The 12,976-nt window shown below is 40.6% G+C and overlaps 2 protein-coding genes across 2 annotated transcripts; one reads left to right on the forward strand and one right to left on the reverse strand.

Moving 5' to 3' along the window:
* Window positions 1–1,337: 1,337 nt before the first annotated feature.
* Window positions 1,338–7,998, forward strand: LOC113226484 (diphthine methyl ester synthase). The gene is made up of 5 exons (XM_026459117.1): window positions 1,338–1,522; window positions 1,701–1,883; window positions 7,001–7,172; window positions 7,495–7,626; window positions 7,817–7,998. The coding sequence occupies exons 1-5, from the start codon at window positions 1,388–1,390 to the stop codon at window positions 7,996–7,998; spliced, it is 804 nt and encodes a 267-aa protein (XP_026314902.1). The 5' UTR covers window positions 1,338–1,387.
* Window positions 7,999–8,115: 117 nt separating this feature from the next.
* LOC113226558 (rap guanine nucleotide exchange factor 2) lies at window positions 8,116–12,837 on the reverse strand. The gene is made up of 2 exons (XM_026459227.1): window positions 12,767–12,837; window positions 8,116–12,312 (listed from the first exon to the last, which is right to left on the reverse strand). Exon 2 carries the CDS (start codon window positions 12,273–12,275, stop codon window positions 8,727–8,729), a length of 3,549 nt encoding a protein of 1,182 aa, XP_026315012.1. The 5' UTR covers window positions 12,276–12,312; window positions 12,767–12,837; the 3' UTR covers window positions 8,116–8,726.
* Window positions 12,838–12,976: the final 139 nt, after the last annotated feature.

The following is a 12,976-nucleotide window of genomic DNA, read 5'->3' on the forward strand; positions in this document are numbered from 1 at the left end:
TTTCATCAGAGAGCTGGTAACTAAGAGAGATTACAGTAAATGTGTCAAGTGACGGACAACTAGCGGATATTTTTACCAAAGTTCTACCGAGACCCAGGTTACAAAAATTAGTCTGTCGATTGGGTATTCATTGAGAGATGTTAGAGTTTGATCATGATGTTCAACGAAACTCAATGATCAAAAAGAAGAAATATGTTTAAATATAGCTTATCAAAAAAAATGTCGGAAAAATATAAAGAGTGATAGCAAAATGTATTTACAATTTTATTTATAAATAGTATTAGCAAAGTGTAGTAAATACTTCAACTATAAGTTCTAAGTCGAACTAGCCAAGATAAAGGCGTGTACTATGCCGACGTTCAAAATAACATCTCAGTGAAACCATGGTTTTTTAAGTTTAGCGACGCTAGTAAGGCAACCACTTCTACGATCTGTAGATTGAGACTGGGCCACACTTGTTCCCCTGTGTTCCTCAATAAAACCCGTGTCAGAAACAACTCTTTGTGTGAATGTGGTCTGGTACCCTTGATCACATTTTCTTTGAATGTCCTAAATTGACTTAGGTAGTCCTTGTATGATCTCCTTCCTTCCTTCACTCCTCGTCCTATTAACCTTAAATCCCTCCTTCTTTATGTGTATTCTCCCTTTATTAACATTTTGTGTGATTTTATACGCTCTAATAATATAATGCTTTAGTCCGTTGTTTGTCCATGATTGTTTTTTTACCCCAGGTATGATCTTCACAACAGCATTTCGTCGAAGAGACTCTTCTTCTTCTTTTAAATGTTATGGCTCCATCGAAATAATCAATGATTTTGCCAATGTCAAGTAAAAATAACTATGTACGGTAGTTTAATATTATTATAAAAATTATACAAAAAAAATGGCGATTTCGCCAATGTCCTGTCAGAGACTCATCTAAAAATAAATACCTTGCTGCTACCGAACGTTGACGTTATTGAACAATATTAACTGACAACATTAATCGAAACTGGCACTGGCCCAAGCCTAGTGGCCGCCATTAAGGAAATAGAATAGTATAGAAAAATATTGAACGAAAACAATGGAGCAAAGATTTATTTTACTGATTTTTCAATCATTATATATATCATTGTTTTATGTCTCGTTTTATTTCTAACTTGTGTTTAGCTATATAATTTTATTTTAATAATTTTAAGAATACTTCAAATGATAAGTCTAAACATAGAACATAATAATTTAGTAAGCCTTCATAAATCCCTACTTTACTGTCATAAGTGTCATATTGTGGTCAGCAGGTCATAGTGCATGCAGTTGAATCACGTTCATGTTGATTCGATCGAATATGAAAATAAATTATTTTGGCATTCATTCGTACAGGTCCAGATTAATAGCAAACAACGGCACAATGTTTTATTTAATTGGTTTAGGTCTCGGAGACGCAAAGGATATAACCGTTCGGGGTTTAGAAATAGTTAAAAAGTGTGATAAAGTTTTGCTGGAAGCATATACATCAGTACTTACTGTGGGCAAAGAAGTACTAGTAAGCAATTTAAATACATTTTAGATTTACAGTAAAATAATATGCAAATTTTAATAAGGTACTTAATACTTATTTCGATTTTGTACGTAATAGTAGAGGTTACTTACATTACTCCACCTCAACAGGTACTTACTCTAATTGAATACTTATTAATCAATATTAAACATGCCTACTTTAGGAAGACTTCTACAACAGGCCACTTATCATTGCTGACAGAGAGCTGTGTGAAGGTAACATAGATGATTTCCTCAAAGAAGCCAAGGACAAAGATGTAGCACTACTGGTGGTTGGTGATCCTTTGGGAGCTACAACTCATAGTGATATGCTCTTAAGAGCTCGGCAGTATGGAGTGGAATTTCAGGTGTTTACTTTTATTTTGATTATTATAACTTCATGATTATTCCACTTTTATTCAACATCACTTTATAAATTTTGAAAATTAGTGACAACTTGGTACTTGATGTAACGGGCTGGTGTCCACAACTTGATGACAAAGCGCCTATTTTGCGTCAGTGTCAGGTGGGTGCAGGGTCCTACTCGCGCCACCCAAGCTCCTCCAGGAATCTCAGCAACCTCCTCAGTTTGCTGAAGATTTCAGGGAGCGACCTCGGTACTCCTAGGTACTTTGCCCTGTAGCTGGCCATGCTGGAGCACTGTAGTAGGATGTGCGCGGCCGTTTCCCCCCCTCCATGCACGCTCTGCATGGAGGGCTGTCCGTGATACCTAAATTAAAAAGGTGTTTATTGTATGGACCATGACCCATTAGGGCGGCAGTCAGAGTGCGAAGTTCTTGCCTTTTAAGTTTGATTAATTTTCGAGATAAACTAGCGTTGAGCGTCGGGAGTGCTATATATACCCATGCATTCAGCCTGGAATACTGTGTTGTGATCACCAAATGGTCTTGATATCCTGATATTGAGGTCTTCTGAGAATACCCCAGTACTTGTTCCTGAATTTGTTTTAGATCCATCAGTGAAGATGCGGACCTCTCTGAGATTCAGTCCTTCATTGGGATCTTCAAACAATTGTATCTTGTATTTTTTGTCAAAAACGTATTGTTTCGGAATCCTATCCACAGCCACCTCCAGTAGTGGTTCTTCTTTAACAGTTATGTAAAGTATTTCTGTATGTGGGGTCCTCATGTGCTCCCAAAGGCCTGCTCTGTTTAGACGCACTGGTGTTGACGCCGCTTCTTATTTAATGAACAGTGGGAGCGGTCGCAGGTCGAGCATCGCTTCAATTTCCGCAGTTGGAGTTGTACTCATGCAGCCCATCGTCGCCATGCAAGCTAGTCTTTGGAATTTGTCCAGCTTGTCGGTTGCGGTCGTCGGATTGGTTCGTGGCCACCATACTATCGCACCGTAACTGATCATGGGTCTTATCACCGCTGTGTAGAGCCATAGTGTTATCTTGGGTAAAAGTCCCCATTGTTTACCTACCATACTATGGCACTGCCAGAAGGTGATAGTAGCTTTTTAATTTTGTTGTCCAGGTGCTTGTTCCAGTTCAACTTGTTGTCCAGTATTACCGCCAGGTACTTGGCTTCGGTTGATAACTGTAGTTTTGTACTGAAGAGTTTGGGTAGTAGGTTTACACAGTAGTCTTTTGTTTGTAAACATAACTAGTTCTGTCTTCGTTCGATTTACCGATGGTTCATATGCTCTACACCATCTTTCCACAATCCGGAGTGCTGCCTGTGTGATGTCGCAGATTGTAATGGCATAGTTTCCTGTTATCTAATAACTAATATAATAACTATACTTAGTTATGTCTTCAGCATAGCCTGCTGTATAGAAATGTTCCTTGTTTAGTTTGACGAGATCATTTACAACCATGTTCCATAGCAGCGGCGACAGTACACCTCCTTGGGTACACCCCTTCGCTACTACAACCCATGGGGTCTGGTTTGTTGATGTTCTTAGTGTTCTTTTTTTGAGCATGTTGCTAATCCAGCTGGTTAGCACTTCATCCACTTCGTGTCTTCACAGTGCTGATTGTATGCTGGAGAAATTTGTTTTATCGAATGCTCCTTCAATGTCTATAAAGATGCCTAGGCAGATTGCCTTGTTTTTGATGGCGTCTTCTATCTTGCCGACATGTATGGCCGATTCAGTGAACTTGCCTTGGCTGTATGCATGTTGGTTTCCGTTTAAATGTATGTTCTTTAGGGCGCCGTCTCACAGTTCTCTTCACGAAGTGAGGCTGATTGGCCTGAAGGATATTGCGTCTGTGTAGTCATTTTTACCTGGCTTCAGTATGAATGTGACTTTTACTTCTCTTCAGCTATGAGGCACATAGTTGAATGCTAGACAGGCCTAATAGCCCCATTGTAAGAGTGCGGGGAACACTCCATCTTGGCCCGGAGCTTTGTATGGTTCAAAGGTGTTTACTGCCCATTTCGTCTTTTCGTATGTTACTACTTGTTCAGCGTATCGCCAACTATGGGTCGATGTGTCGTAGTTTATTTCTTCGCACCTGTCATCTTGGACGAACCTGCATACCGGGAAATGAGCTTCCAGTAGGGTTCTCTCCGTTTATGCAGGGGAAGTTCTGAATGTGTTGTCTATTTTGTGTATCGAACCTAACTCAGTTGAATTTGAGTTGACTAGGATTTTTCTTATTCTATTCGCTTATGCATAAGACGTGATGTTTCCGCACTAGCCTCGCCATGATGCGGTGCTCCTGAACTGTATGCGCTTTTTTAGTTTGGATTTGGCAGTCTTGTAGTTTTCCCAGTCCTCATCCACGCATGTGTTCATTACTCTATTGAAGCATCTCCTTACCCTTTTACGTAGCTCAGGCCCCCACTAGTGTTGGCCTTGTCGCAGGGCTGACTCGCTTAGTGCGAGATGCGAAGTTTTATTATATAGTTTTATGTCAATTCTTTGACCTGTGTTTCAATCTGTGTCGTATCCAGCAGTCTTTCCGGTCCCTTTAGGCTCTGGTCTAGTGTGTCAATGTAAAGTTTACGATCGGTTTTTCGGGGATTCCGTTTCGGTTGTTGTAATTTGATATTTGTTTCTAAGGTGAATCTTATCCATCTCTGGTCCGAGAAAGGTGCTCCTTCGGACACGTGCCAGTTGTGGATAAGATCCACTGCTCTTTTTGAAGGTTAGTTATGAATAAGTATTCTGTTAGGTTCTTACCTCCATCATTTGCGAGTTCCATACCCCACAACGGATGGTGGGCATTGGAGTCAGTAGCCACGATGATATTCAGGCCGTTCTACTCGCATTAGTTGATTAGCTACCATTTCCTACGGTGGTGGCACATCAGTCTCCGCCATATAGACAGAGGCCAGCACCACTTCAGGCAGGCCCGTGGCCGCGTCAGCTAAAAGCTTTACGGCATACAGGTCTCTGGAACAGAATTGTGTTGGTGACTTGTGTTAGTGTGTGTTAGTGGCTGTACATATAAGTTATTAGAGTAATATATGTAAGTTCTAGGCTTATCTGAGATGGTAGTTGATAATAGCTTACCTCACAGATGTGAGAGTCCCTTTATTTGGCCACGGGCACTAATCCACGGTTCCTGGATTAGCGCCATGGTTGTGTTGTTAGCCTCCAACCACTTCCGGAGCTGAAACGTTGCGGCCTTTTTTTTACCGGAGGGAGACTCACGGGCTATGTGGGGACTCTCCCTCCAGACTGGAGTGCCTATCCCGCTAAAGCAACAGGAACAGGAAGGTTAGGCGCCGGACATGCCCCAGGACAGCAGGGACGAGTTCTTCCGGGAGTCTCACCGCCACGAAGGAGTGAAGTGGAAGAAGTGTTCACTATGCTGCTGCAGCTTGGGAACAACCCAGCGGTGAACCTCCGCCCACGGGTTTTGCCACTTGAGGATGCGGCCCGGACGGCCTTCCTTGTTTTTGCGGGCAGGGTGTCCCCTGCTCCCATTGGGGGCTGAAGGTGGACGCTCGCCGTGGCCACTTGCTCCTTCCTTACGGATGGGTGCCGTGGCCTTGGATTTGGGCTTGCGACTCACCAGGGTCCACCCTGCCTCGAGGGCCGTGTTTGAGGGGTTCTGCAACGCAGAACCCGTTGTGTGAGCGGGGGCCGCAGAACCTAAGGTTTGGGCCACTACCGCTGTGTGGTGCTAGCACCAACATCGGTGCTTGGTTGACATTGGGGTTTCCCCTTTGGCCTACCACTTACCGTTGGACGCTGTGTGTATGTATGTGTTGTTGGGGCACTTTTGGGTTATCCCCTCCAGTACTGCCTGTTCAGGGTTATTCATATAATTGGAAGAACGATCATTGGTGTCCATATTATTGTACGTTGTATTCACTCTCCTGATTTCCCACCCACCACGGAACCCGCACCTTTGGGGATGTCCCATTCGGGACACCAGGATTACCAGGAGAGTATAGGTGCAGAAATTAGGAGCTCACTGCGCGACATCGGGGGCTCGAAATGTGCGGCTGGTGTTCCGCACATACTCACCCCGTCAGCATGGCCGAGTCCGTCCCCTCCGCACCTCGCCTGTGGCCCTCTGACGGGACACAATGCCGTTTCCCTGTGTTGGCTAGTCACAGGGCTACCGTTTAGCAGGAAATCAGGGCCGAAGAGGGCCTATTGCTTGCTGGGATCCCCACCCCGCTCGGGCTCAACCTCCCAGGGTTCCTTCATCCCTGCGTACGGCCCTCAACTGCGTAGGCATTAACGCAGAAGGGTGGAAATTAAGACTGCCCACCACTTGCCATGGTCCACCCCCCGAAACACATGGCCGGGCCGTGTTGATCGCTTCGCGCCCTCACTGGTAAGTCTCAGTCTGAAGCCGAGAGTTGTCAGTGTTGGCCCCAGGGTGTACCAGCTACATCCTTGGGGATTCTGTGACAACATGTTATAACAGACTGCTCAAGTACTTCACACGCGTGGAGGTGGAACAACCCCTAAAAACATTGTAATTGGGGTGCTAAATACACATCTGATAAATTTTGATTCTAATTCTCATTTAATTGACTTGTCGCATTGTGTTTAAAACCATTTTCAAATATATTTTTAAAGCGGATTTAGCGGTTGCTCTTCGGGTTGGATAGATTATTTGTAGAACATACAAAAACTACCATTTGGCATTAAAAAGAAGGAATAAATTAAAATGTGCAAATAAATTATGATAAGTTTGTGCACTAATGTATTAAGATCATTCTTAGTTTTAAGTAGTCATAATGCAACAACAGCCACAGGATAGGGAGGACCCCTATGTTGAAAGACAAATAGATGATTTGGAGAAAATATAATAATTTTTAACAAAAATTTATTGAAAACTATTCATTTGCAACAGTTAAATATTAGGTAACTTTAATTTTTTTTAATTATTAACTTTATCCATTAATCTGTAACTTTTAATTTTAGAATGGATAATTCATTTTATCAATGAACTGTATTAGTACATTGTAAAACAATGTATCAGTGACAAAGCCTATATATTACGTTAGTGATTTGCATTAAAAAAAAATTATTTTAATTTCTTTTTCAGGTAGTGCACAATGCTTCAATTATAAACGCTGTAAGCTGCTGTGGACTCCAACTTTACAATTTTGGTGAAACTGTTTCAATTCCCTATTGGACAGAAACATGGCAGCCAGATAGCTGGTTTCAGAAAATTATTGAAAATTTTTCAAGAAACTTGCACACACTTTGCTTATTAGGTCAGTTATTACAAAAAAAACCTTAAAATGTAAATGTTGTAAAGTCAACAGCACATCGAGCTATACACTTTTGTTCGAAAATCAACTCTAGTGCATTGGAACAACAAGATCCGTCAATGTGCTGCCGTCGTACATATAGGAAATTAATTAATTAGTTTCCTTAAGTTTTCCTCTTGTGTGGTTCCTAATACGTCAATATAGACCACATAATGGCATGATGTAAGGAAAAGCAACATTTGATGCAAAGTACTCATATATTATGACCTGTATCTCCAGATATCAAAGTAAAAGAGTAATTATTATAATATGACCATATTTTCAGACATCAAAGTAAAAGAGCCAACTGAAGAGTCTCTGACAAAGAAAGTAAGGCAGTATATGGATCCAAAATTTATGTCCGTCAAAGAAGCAGCATCACAGTTAGTTAAAGTTATCGAAAGAAATCCTGACTCAGGTGTGGACAGATATTTCATTTAATTTTTAAATTGCACTAATTGTTATTATGTATTCCAAATCTGACGCTCTTGAATTATTATGACACGCACTAACTAATTAGGATACCACATATATCATTTATTATTGTATTTTTACTTGACATATTATCTGAAAATATATATATTATTAAACCTACCCTACTTATTTAGGTATGACACAGGAGAGTCTTGCAGTAGGTCTATCAAGAGTTGGATCGCCAGAACAAAAAATCGCAGTTCGGAGTCTGCAGGTGATGCAAGATTGCGATCTCGGTCCGCCGTTACACAGTCTCGTCATTCCCGCGCCCACCCTACATCCGCTCGAACTCGAATATCTAGCGCAGTTCAGATAGTACAAATCACTATAATAAAATGTTTGATATGACTTGTTTTGTTTAATTTGTTTCGAAAAGTGTACGAAAAATAAGTTTTTGTAAAATGTTGTAAATGAGACACAACATAGGAAGTAAAGTAATTAATATATTTTTATTATTTACAATGATAATAATTAAACCATAATACAAACAGAATTCGAGCTGCTACCATACAAAATAACATTCAAACTCATAATTGGTCCACCAAGCTACCACAAATTACTATAACAAAATTATTTAAATCATTCTGAATCATAAATGTTAAAAAGGTACATTAATTATTATTTGGTCTAAGTTTCACATTTATATAAATAAAGAAATTATTATATTATGTAATATACAAATAACGGAATGTAGAGATACCAAAGGTGTATACGCGAAAATTTCACCTTATAATTTTGGTATACATCAAACATTTCTAGATAAAAACTGGAAAATGGTGGGTCACATTCACATTACAAATAATTAATAGTAAAGTTCAGACGCATGGCTAACATGGAATTTTACATTATGTAACACTAGGACATTGGCTTAATAACATAATTATACAGTCTTTAAACTTAGTTGTAAAGGGTACATACATAATTTTAATAATAATAATTAAAGATAAATTCATATAACTCGTGCTTTCTATTCATGAAGTGAGATTACAAAAACAGTGATCTAGTTATTTAAATAGACATTGATTTAGTTAGAGTATTAAAAATTCAAACGGCTGACACCTGTTGATCGTCGTCATCGTCATCAGGCGTGTCGTGATAGTAATCATAAGTTGGGCGCGTTACGCCTTCGTGTGAATGTGCACGGCTAAGTCGTTCCAAACGCGCCACTTGCGCTGCCAAAGTATAAGGCGCTTGCGGCATGCGTGGAGGTGGCACTGGTCGTGCGCAATTTGCTGCTGTACACGATCCATGTCCACTGTCACTTGATGTAGCTGAGCCCGTCTTCCTAAGAGGCAAGTTTACTAGTGATGTCACACTACTGCTCTCTGCTGATAGGTCCACTGGCAGAGGAGTGGGTGTGTCCGAATGCGACCTTTCGTGAGCTGTACGGGGGCAGCAGATCCCCGGCCCAGGCCCTTCGCGACGATGTGAGCAAGGCGAAGGGCCGGGTGGTGGAGGTGGTGGTCTAGGCTGATGTGGTCTTGTTTTCGCGGGCTCTGAGAGAGCCAATAACTTTCTAACGGCTTGCGGCGAAGCAGTGCCAAATTTATTTCCCGCAAAGCTCTTCTTGCTTTCGCTGGCGGAAGACGCGCTGCTCGTGGTAGACAAGGAAGGGGATGGATGTCTGCGACGAGGCATTGCAGGGGCTGGCCCAGCTCCTTCACATTCCAGTGACAACGCGTGAAGTCTTTCCTCATCAGTTTCAACATGCATACGGTTTAAATACGCTTTTACGCGTCGCCCCATTTGTGCTTCTTCAAACATCTTTTTGGGATTAGGTACATTTGAGGACTTTTTCCTTCTCTTGACAGTAACTTGTCCTTGTTGCACTCCTGTTGTAAGTTGATTGAGGGCTACCATCGCATTTGATGGAGGCTGTTTGCCAAGTTCCAATAAAGTTAACAAGTCATATGGAGAGCTGCACATGTTGGTGAGTGTTCTAACTTCTTTAGCAATCATTCGCAATTTTTCGAAATTGACCATACCTTCAACTTTCGTATCGTTTCCAAGATGAATAAATGTCAAATCTTTTTTCACTACTGGGTAGAATGGGATTACAGGTGACCTGCCTTGTTCTGTTGTTACCAGCTGTCTGTATTTTGACATGTTTCTAGATGGATCCATCAACATTTGCAAATCAGAGAAAAGTTTATAATATTTAGAAGGGAGCTTTTCCCAGGTCATCCTTAATCGAGAGACAGCCCCGTGTCCTAAACCAGATATGATTGCAAACATTGAATTAAAGTTTTTGCATTCCTTACAATGTCGGGCCACTTTTATGAACTGCTTGACAATTTTTGATCGACGCACAATGTTCTGCTCAGTAACAACTTCTGTCACCACCCAAAACATTTCTTTGTTAACTAGTTCAGCAAACTGTGAAAGCATTGGTGTGCCATATCTGCTCTTTAGTTCAAACAGATCATCAACGTATTCTGTGCTCTCAATTTGCCGGAAAATGCAAAAATCTTGTAAAGTCAGTTGTACTGCTACTTCAACAGCATTTAACTGCAAAAAATGAACAACACTTTCTCTCAGCAGTTCTGGTGCCATTTCATCAGGTACTAAGGTTTCACTGATACCATTAGTCTTAAGGTAGTATCTGGAACTAAGACCAATATGTTCCGCAAGATTTTGCAATTGGTCTGGTAGGCGATGCTGCTTGATGATTCCACCTTGTGCTACAGACACTTCACAAAGCGAAAAATTGGAACTTGGGTCAGTAATACCAAACTCTTGTAATGTTAACATAACAACCTCTCTAGCTGTTGTTTCTTTGTGCACCAATAAATATTTGCAGGTTTGATCTGCTTTGTAAACTTTGAGCACATGCTCTGGGTAATCGGATGCCTGATACTCATCATAACAAATTGATATGAGGTCTGGGTTACTGTGAGAACTATAGAAGGAAGTACTGCTGTTTGCCTTGTTCAAAGACTCTGTGTTTGAGATGATACTATCATCATTATGCAAACCATCATTGATTGTGTTTTTAGGAAGTATGTTCATTTTCATTAAAGCTTTTTGAAGTCTTCTTTTGGGCCCCAATGTCATAAATCCTTTTTGAGGTTCTTTTTTGACATTGAGCTGTTGAGGTTTTTTGGTGGGAGATTGAAAAACTGGAGTTAATACAATGTTATCATCACTGAAAAGTTCAGCTGTGGACAACCTAGCCCTGGGATCAGTTTGCCAACGTGCCATGTTGGCACATCCTCTCTGTCTTGGAGAGTTCTCTGGCATTAGCAACATTTGTTTAAATGCTAATAAATTACTTTTCACTGTGATGCTTAAATGTGTTGAACCTGTGATTATTTCCATTGCTTTTGCTTGACTGACATGTCTAAAAGATTGACCATTCACCTCTATAACTTGATCCCCTCTTTTCAGGCCAACTTCCTCTGCTTTAGAATGCTTCTCAACTTTTAATATAAATATCCCATAACCTCTCTCATAGCCCCCAAGGATAGTAAAGTTTAGAGGTTCATCTCGAGTTGGGCGTGATAGAGTGACGCTTCTAGTTCTTGCTTTTGCAGAACAAGCAATGTTTAACAGCCTTAATTGGCTCTCCATCTTTTCTTTCTCCAAAACTGTTTCAAAACTTTCCAAGAACTCCATCATGGTTGGATCAGTTTCAAAGTCAGTAAAATGATTATTAACCCAAAGTAAAACTACCCTCGTGACTTTATCACGTACAGATGGTTCCGAGAACCAGGCAAGCAACTGTTTGGCAACAACAAGAGGATTTTCTATAAAAGTTCTGTGTGTCAATAAGAAGTCTTCGACATAAGTGGAATCTCTCAAATTATCTTCAATGAGTTGAAGCATCAGTTGTTCAGGAGTGCCTCTAATTACAACATGTCCTTGTTGATGTCCCGATTCCCCAGCAGCCCCTCGGTATTCAGTAATCAAAACAACAACACCATTTTCATTCTCATGTCTTCTGATATTCTCTTCACCTTGATGCAAGATGCGGTAGTAATCAGTTTGTGTAACACATACAAACTGACAGTCATCACAACGAGTGGTCATTACTCCCCTATGATATAATTTTTCCAAAGTAGCTTCTGCCATACCAAAACTATCTCCTACATTGAGATACTCAATATCACCATTTGTGTGTTCTATACCCACATTGCCATTGATAAGTACAGACCACGAGTCATGTTCCTCTCCATCATTCATGACCACTGTTCCAGCTTTCTCAACAACAGCAAATACCATAACAGCACATAGTGCACGACGTACTGTTAGGGTCATGTTCGTAAATGCTTTCAAATGTTGAGTGAATTCCAGGAGGATTTCAATGTCATCATCTGTCCTTTCACTTGGATCTTTCTCAAGGCATTCTCTGACAGCATCCCGTACTGTGAGACTGTCCATACTTTCTTCTAAATCCTCTTCCTCATCAGAGTCTACAATGGACTCGAGGAGACCAGATAGATCTACCTCCATATCCATGTCAAGGGAGCTGTGTACTGAAGTCATGGTGTCACTACCACTATATGCGGAGCTTGTGTCGCTTGCGTTAGAGCACTTAAGGGTGTGAGGGTACAGCTCCGGACTGTGACGGCCACCTCGCCCCCCTCTCAACATTGTGAAGTTTCTAGCCTCCTTTAGCCAACATCCAGCTCTGAAACAAAAACAAAATACTATTTCATAATGCTAAATTTAACAACTTGTTGCAATTTTAAAATACCTGCTTTACGCTCATGGATCAAAGTAACAAAACACTACCATAGCGAGCCAATGGATCACATTAAATAAGGAAAAGAGCAGTAATGAGTAAGTTACGGCCTACTTAACAGGACATAGGAATATACAACTGAAATTAGAACATTCATAGCTGTTGCGAATAGACATATAATGGGTAATAGATTTTCACTAAACGTGTAATGAAATTCAAACTACTTTCTTCATTGCGTCGTCGTACGCACGTAGATGAGTTAACGTACATCGCGTAACGAGCCCGATCGATTTTTTTTGTTTACAATTACGTTATTGTTTTCATTCGAATGGACTTTTATGAATCAAACCAAAACAACAGATATGTGAATCTTCATACAGCAAATAAACTGTTTCCAAACCTTCAATTTCTATTTATTTTGCATTCATGGCGGAACTGTCACTGCTTCCATGTTGCTTTCTAATTGATTCTCTTCAAATCCACGCTAACTGCTTGAATTATAGCACAACACAAAGGTCAAAACCATCGAATGTAATAGTCAAAGATTCAACATTAGTTAACAACTATTACCGAACGTTAAACAAAAATATTCACCACAAGATTTTTAGAA

Source organism: Hyposmocoma kahamanoa, unplaced genomic scaffold, assembly GCF_003589595.1.
Source record: "Hyposmocoma kahamanoa isolate Upper Pololo Valley unplaced genomic scaffold, ASM358959v1 192, whole genome shotgun sequence".
NCBI lineage: Eukaryota > Metazoa > Arthropoda > Insecta > Lepidoptera > Cosmopterigidae > Hyposmocoma > Hyposmocoma kahamanoa.

What these genes read in the sequence shown, in the direction of transcription:
- LOC113226558 (XM_026459227.1), bottom strand. Translation starts at nt 12,275, where the DNA reads ATGTTGAGAGGGGGGCGAGGTGGCCGTCACAGTCCGGAGCTGTACCCT.
- LOC113226484 (XM_026459117.1), top strand. Translation starts at nt 1,388, where the DNA reads ATGTTTTATTTAATTGGTTTAGGTCTCGGAGACGCAAAGGATATAACC. An exon ending in CTGTGGGCAAAGAAGTACTA is followed by an intron (nt 1,523 to 1,700) that starts GTAAGCAATTTA and finishes TGCCTACTTTAG; the next exon opens with GAAGACTTCTACAACAGGCC. An exon ending in GCACACACTTTGCTTATTAG is followed by an intron (nt 7,173 to 7,494) that starts GTCAGTTATTAC and finishes CCATATTTTCAG; the next exon opens with ACATCAAAGTAAAAGAGCCA.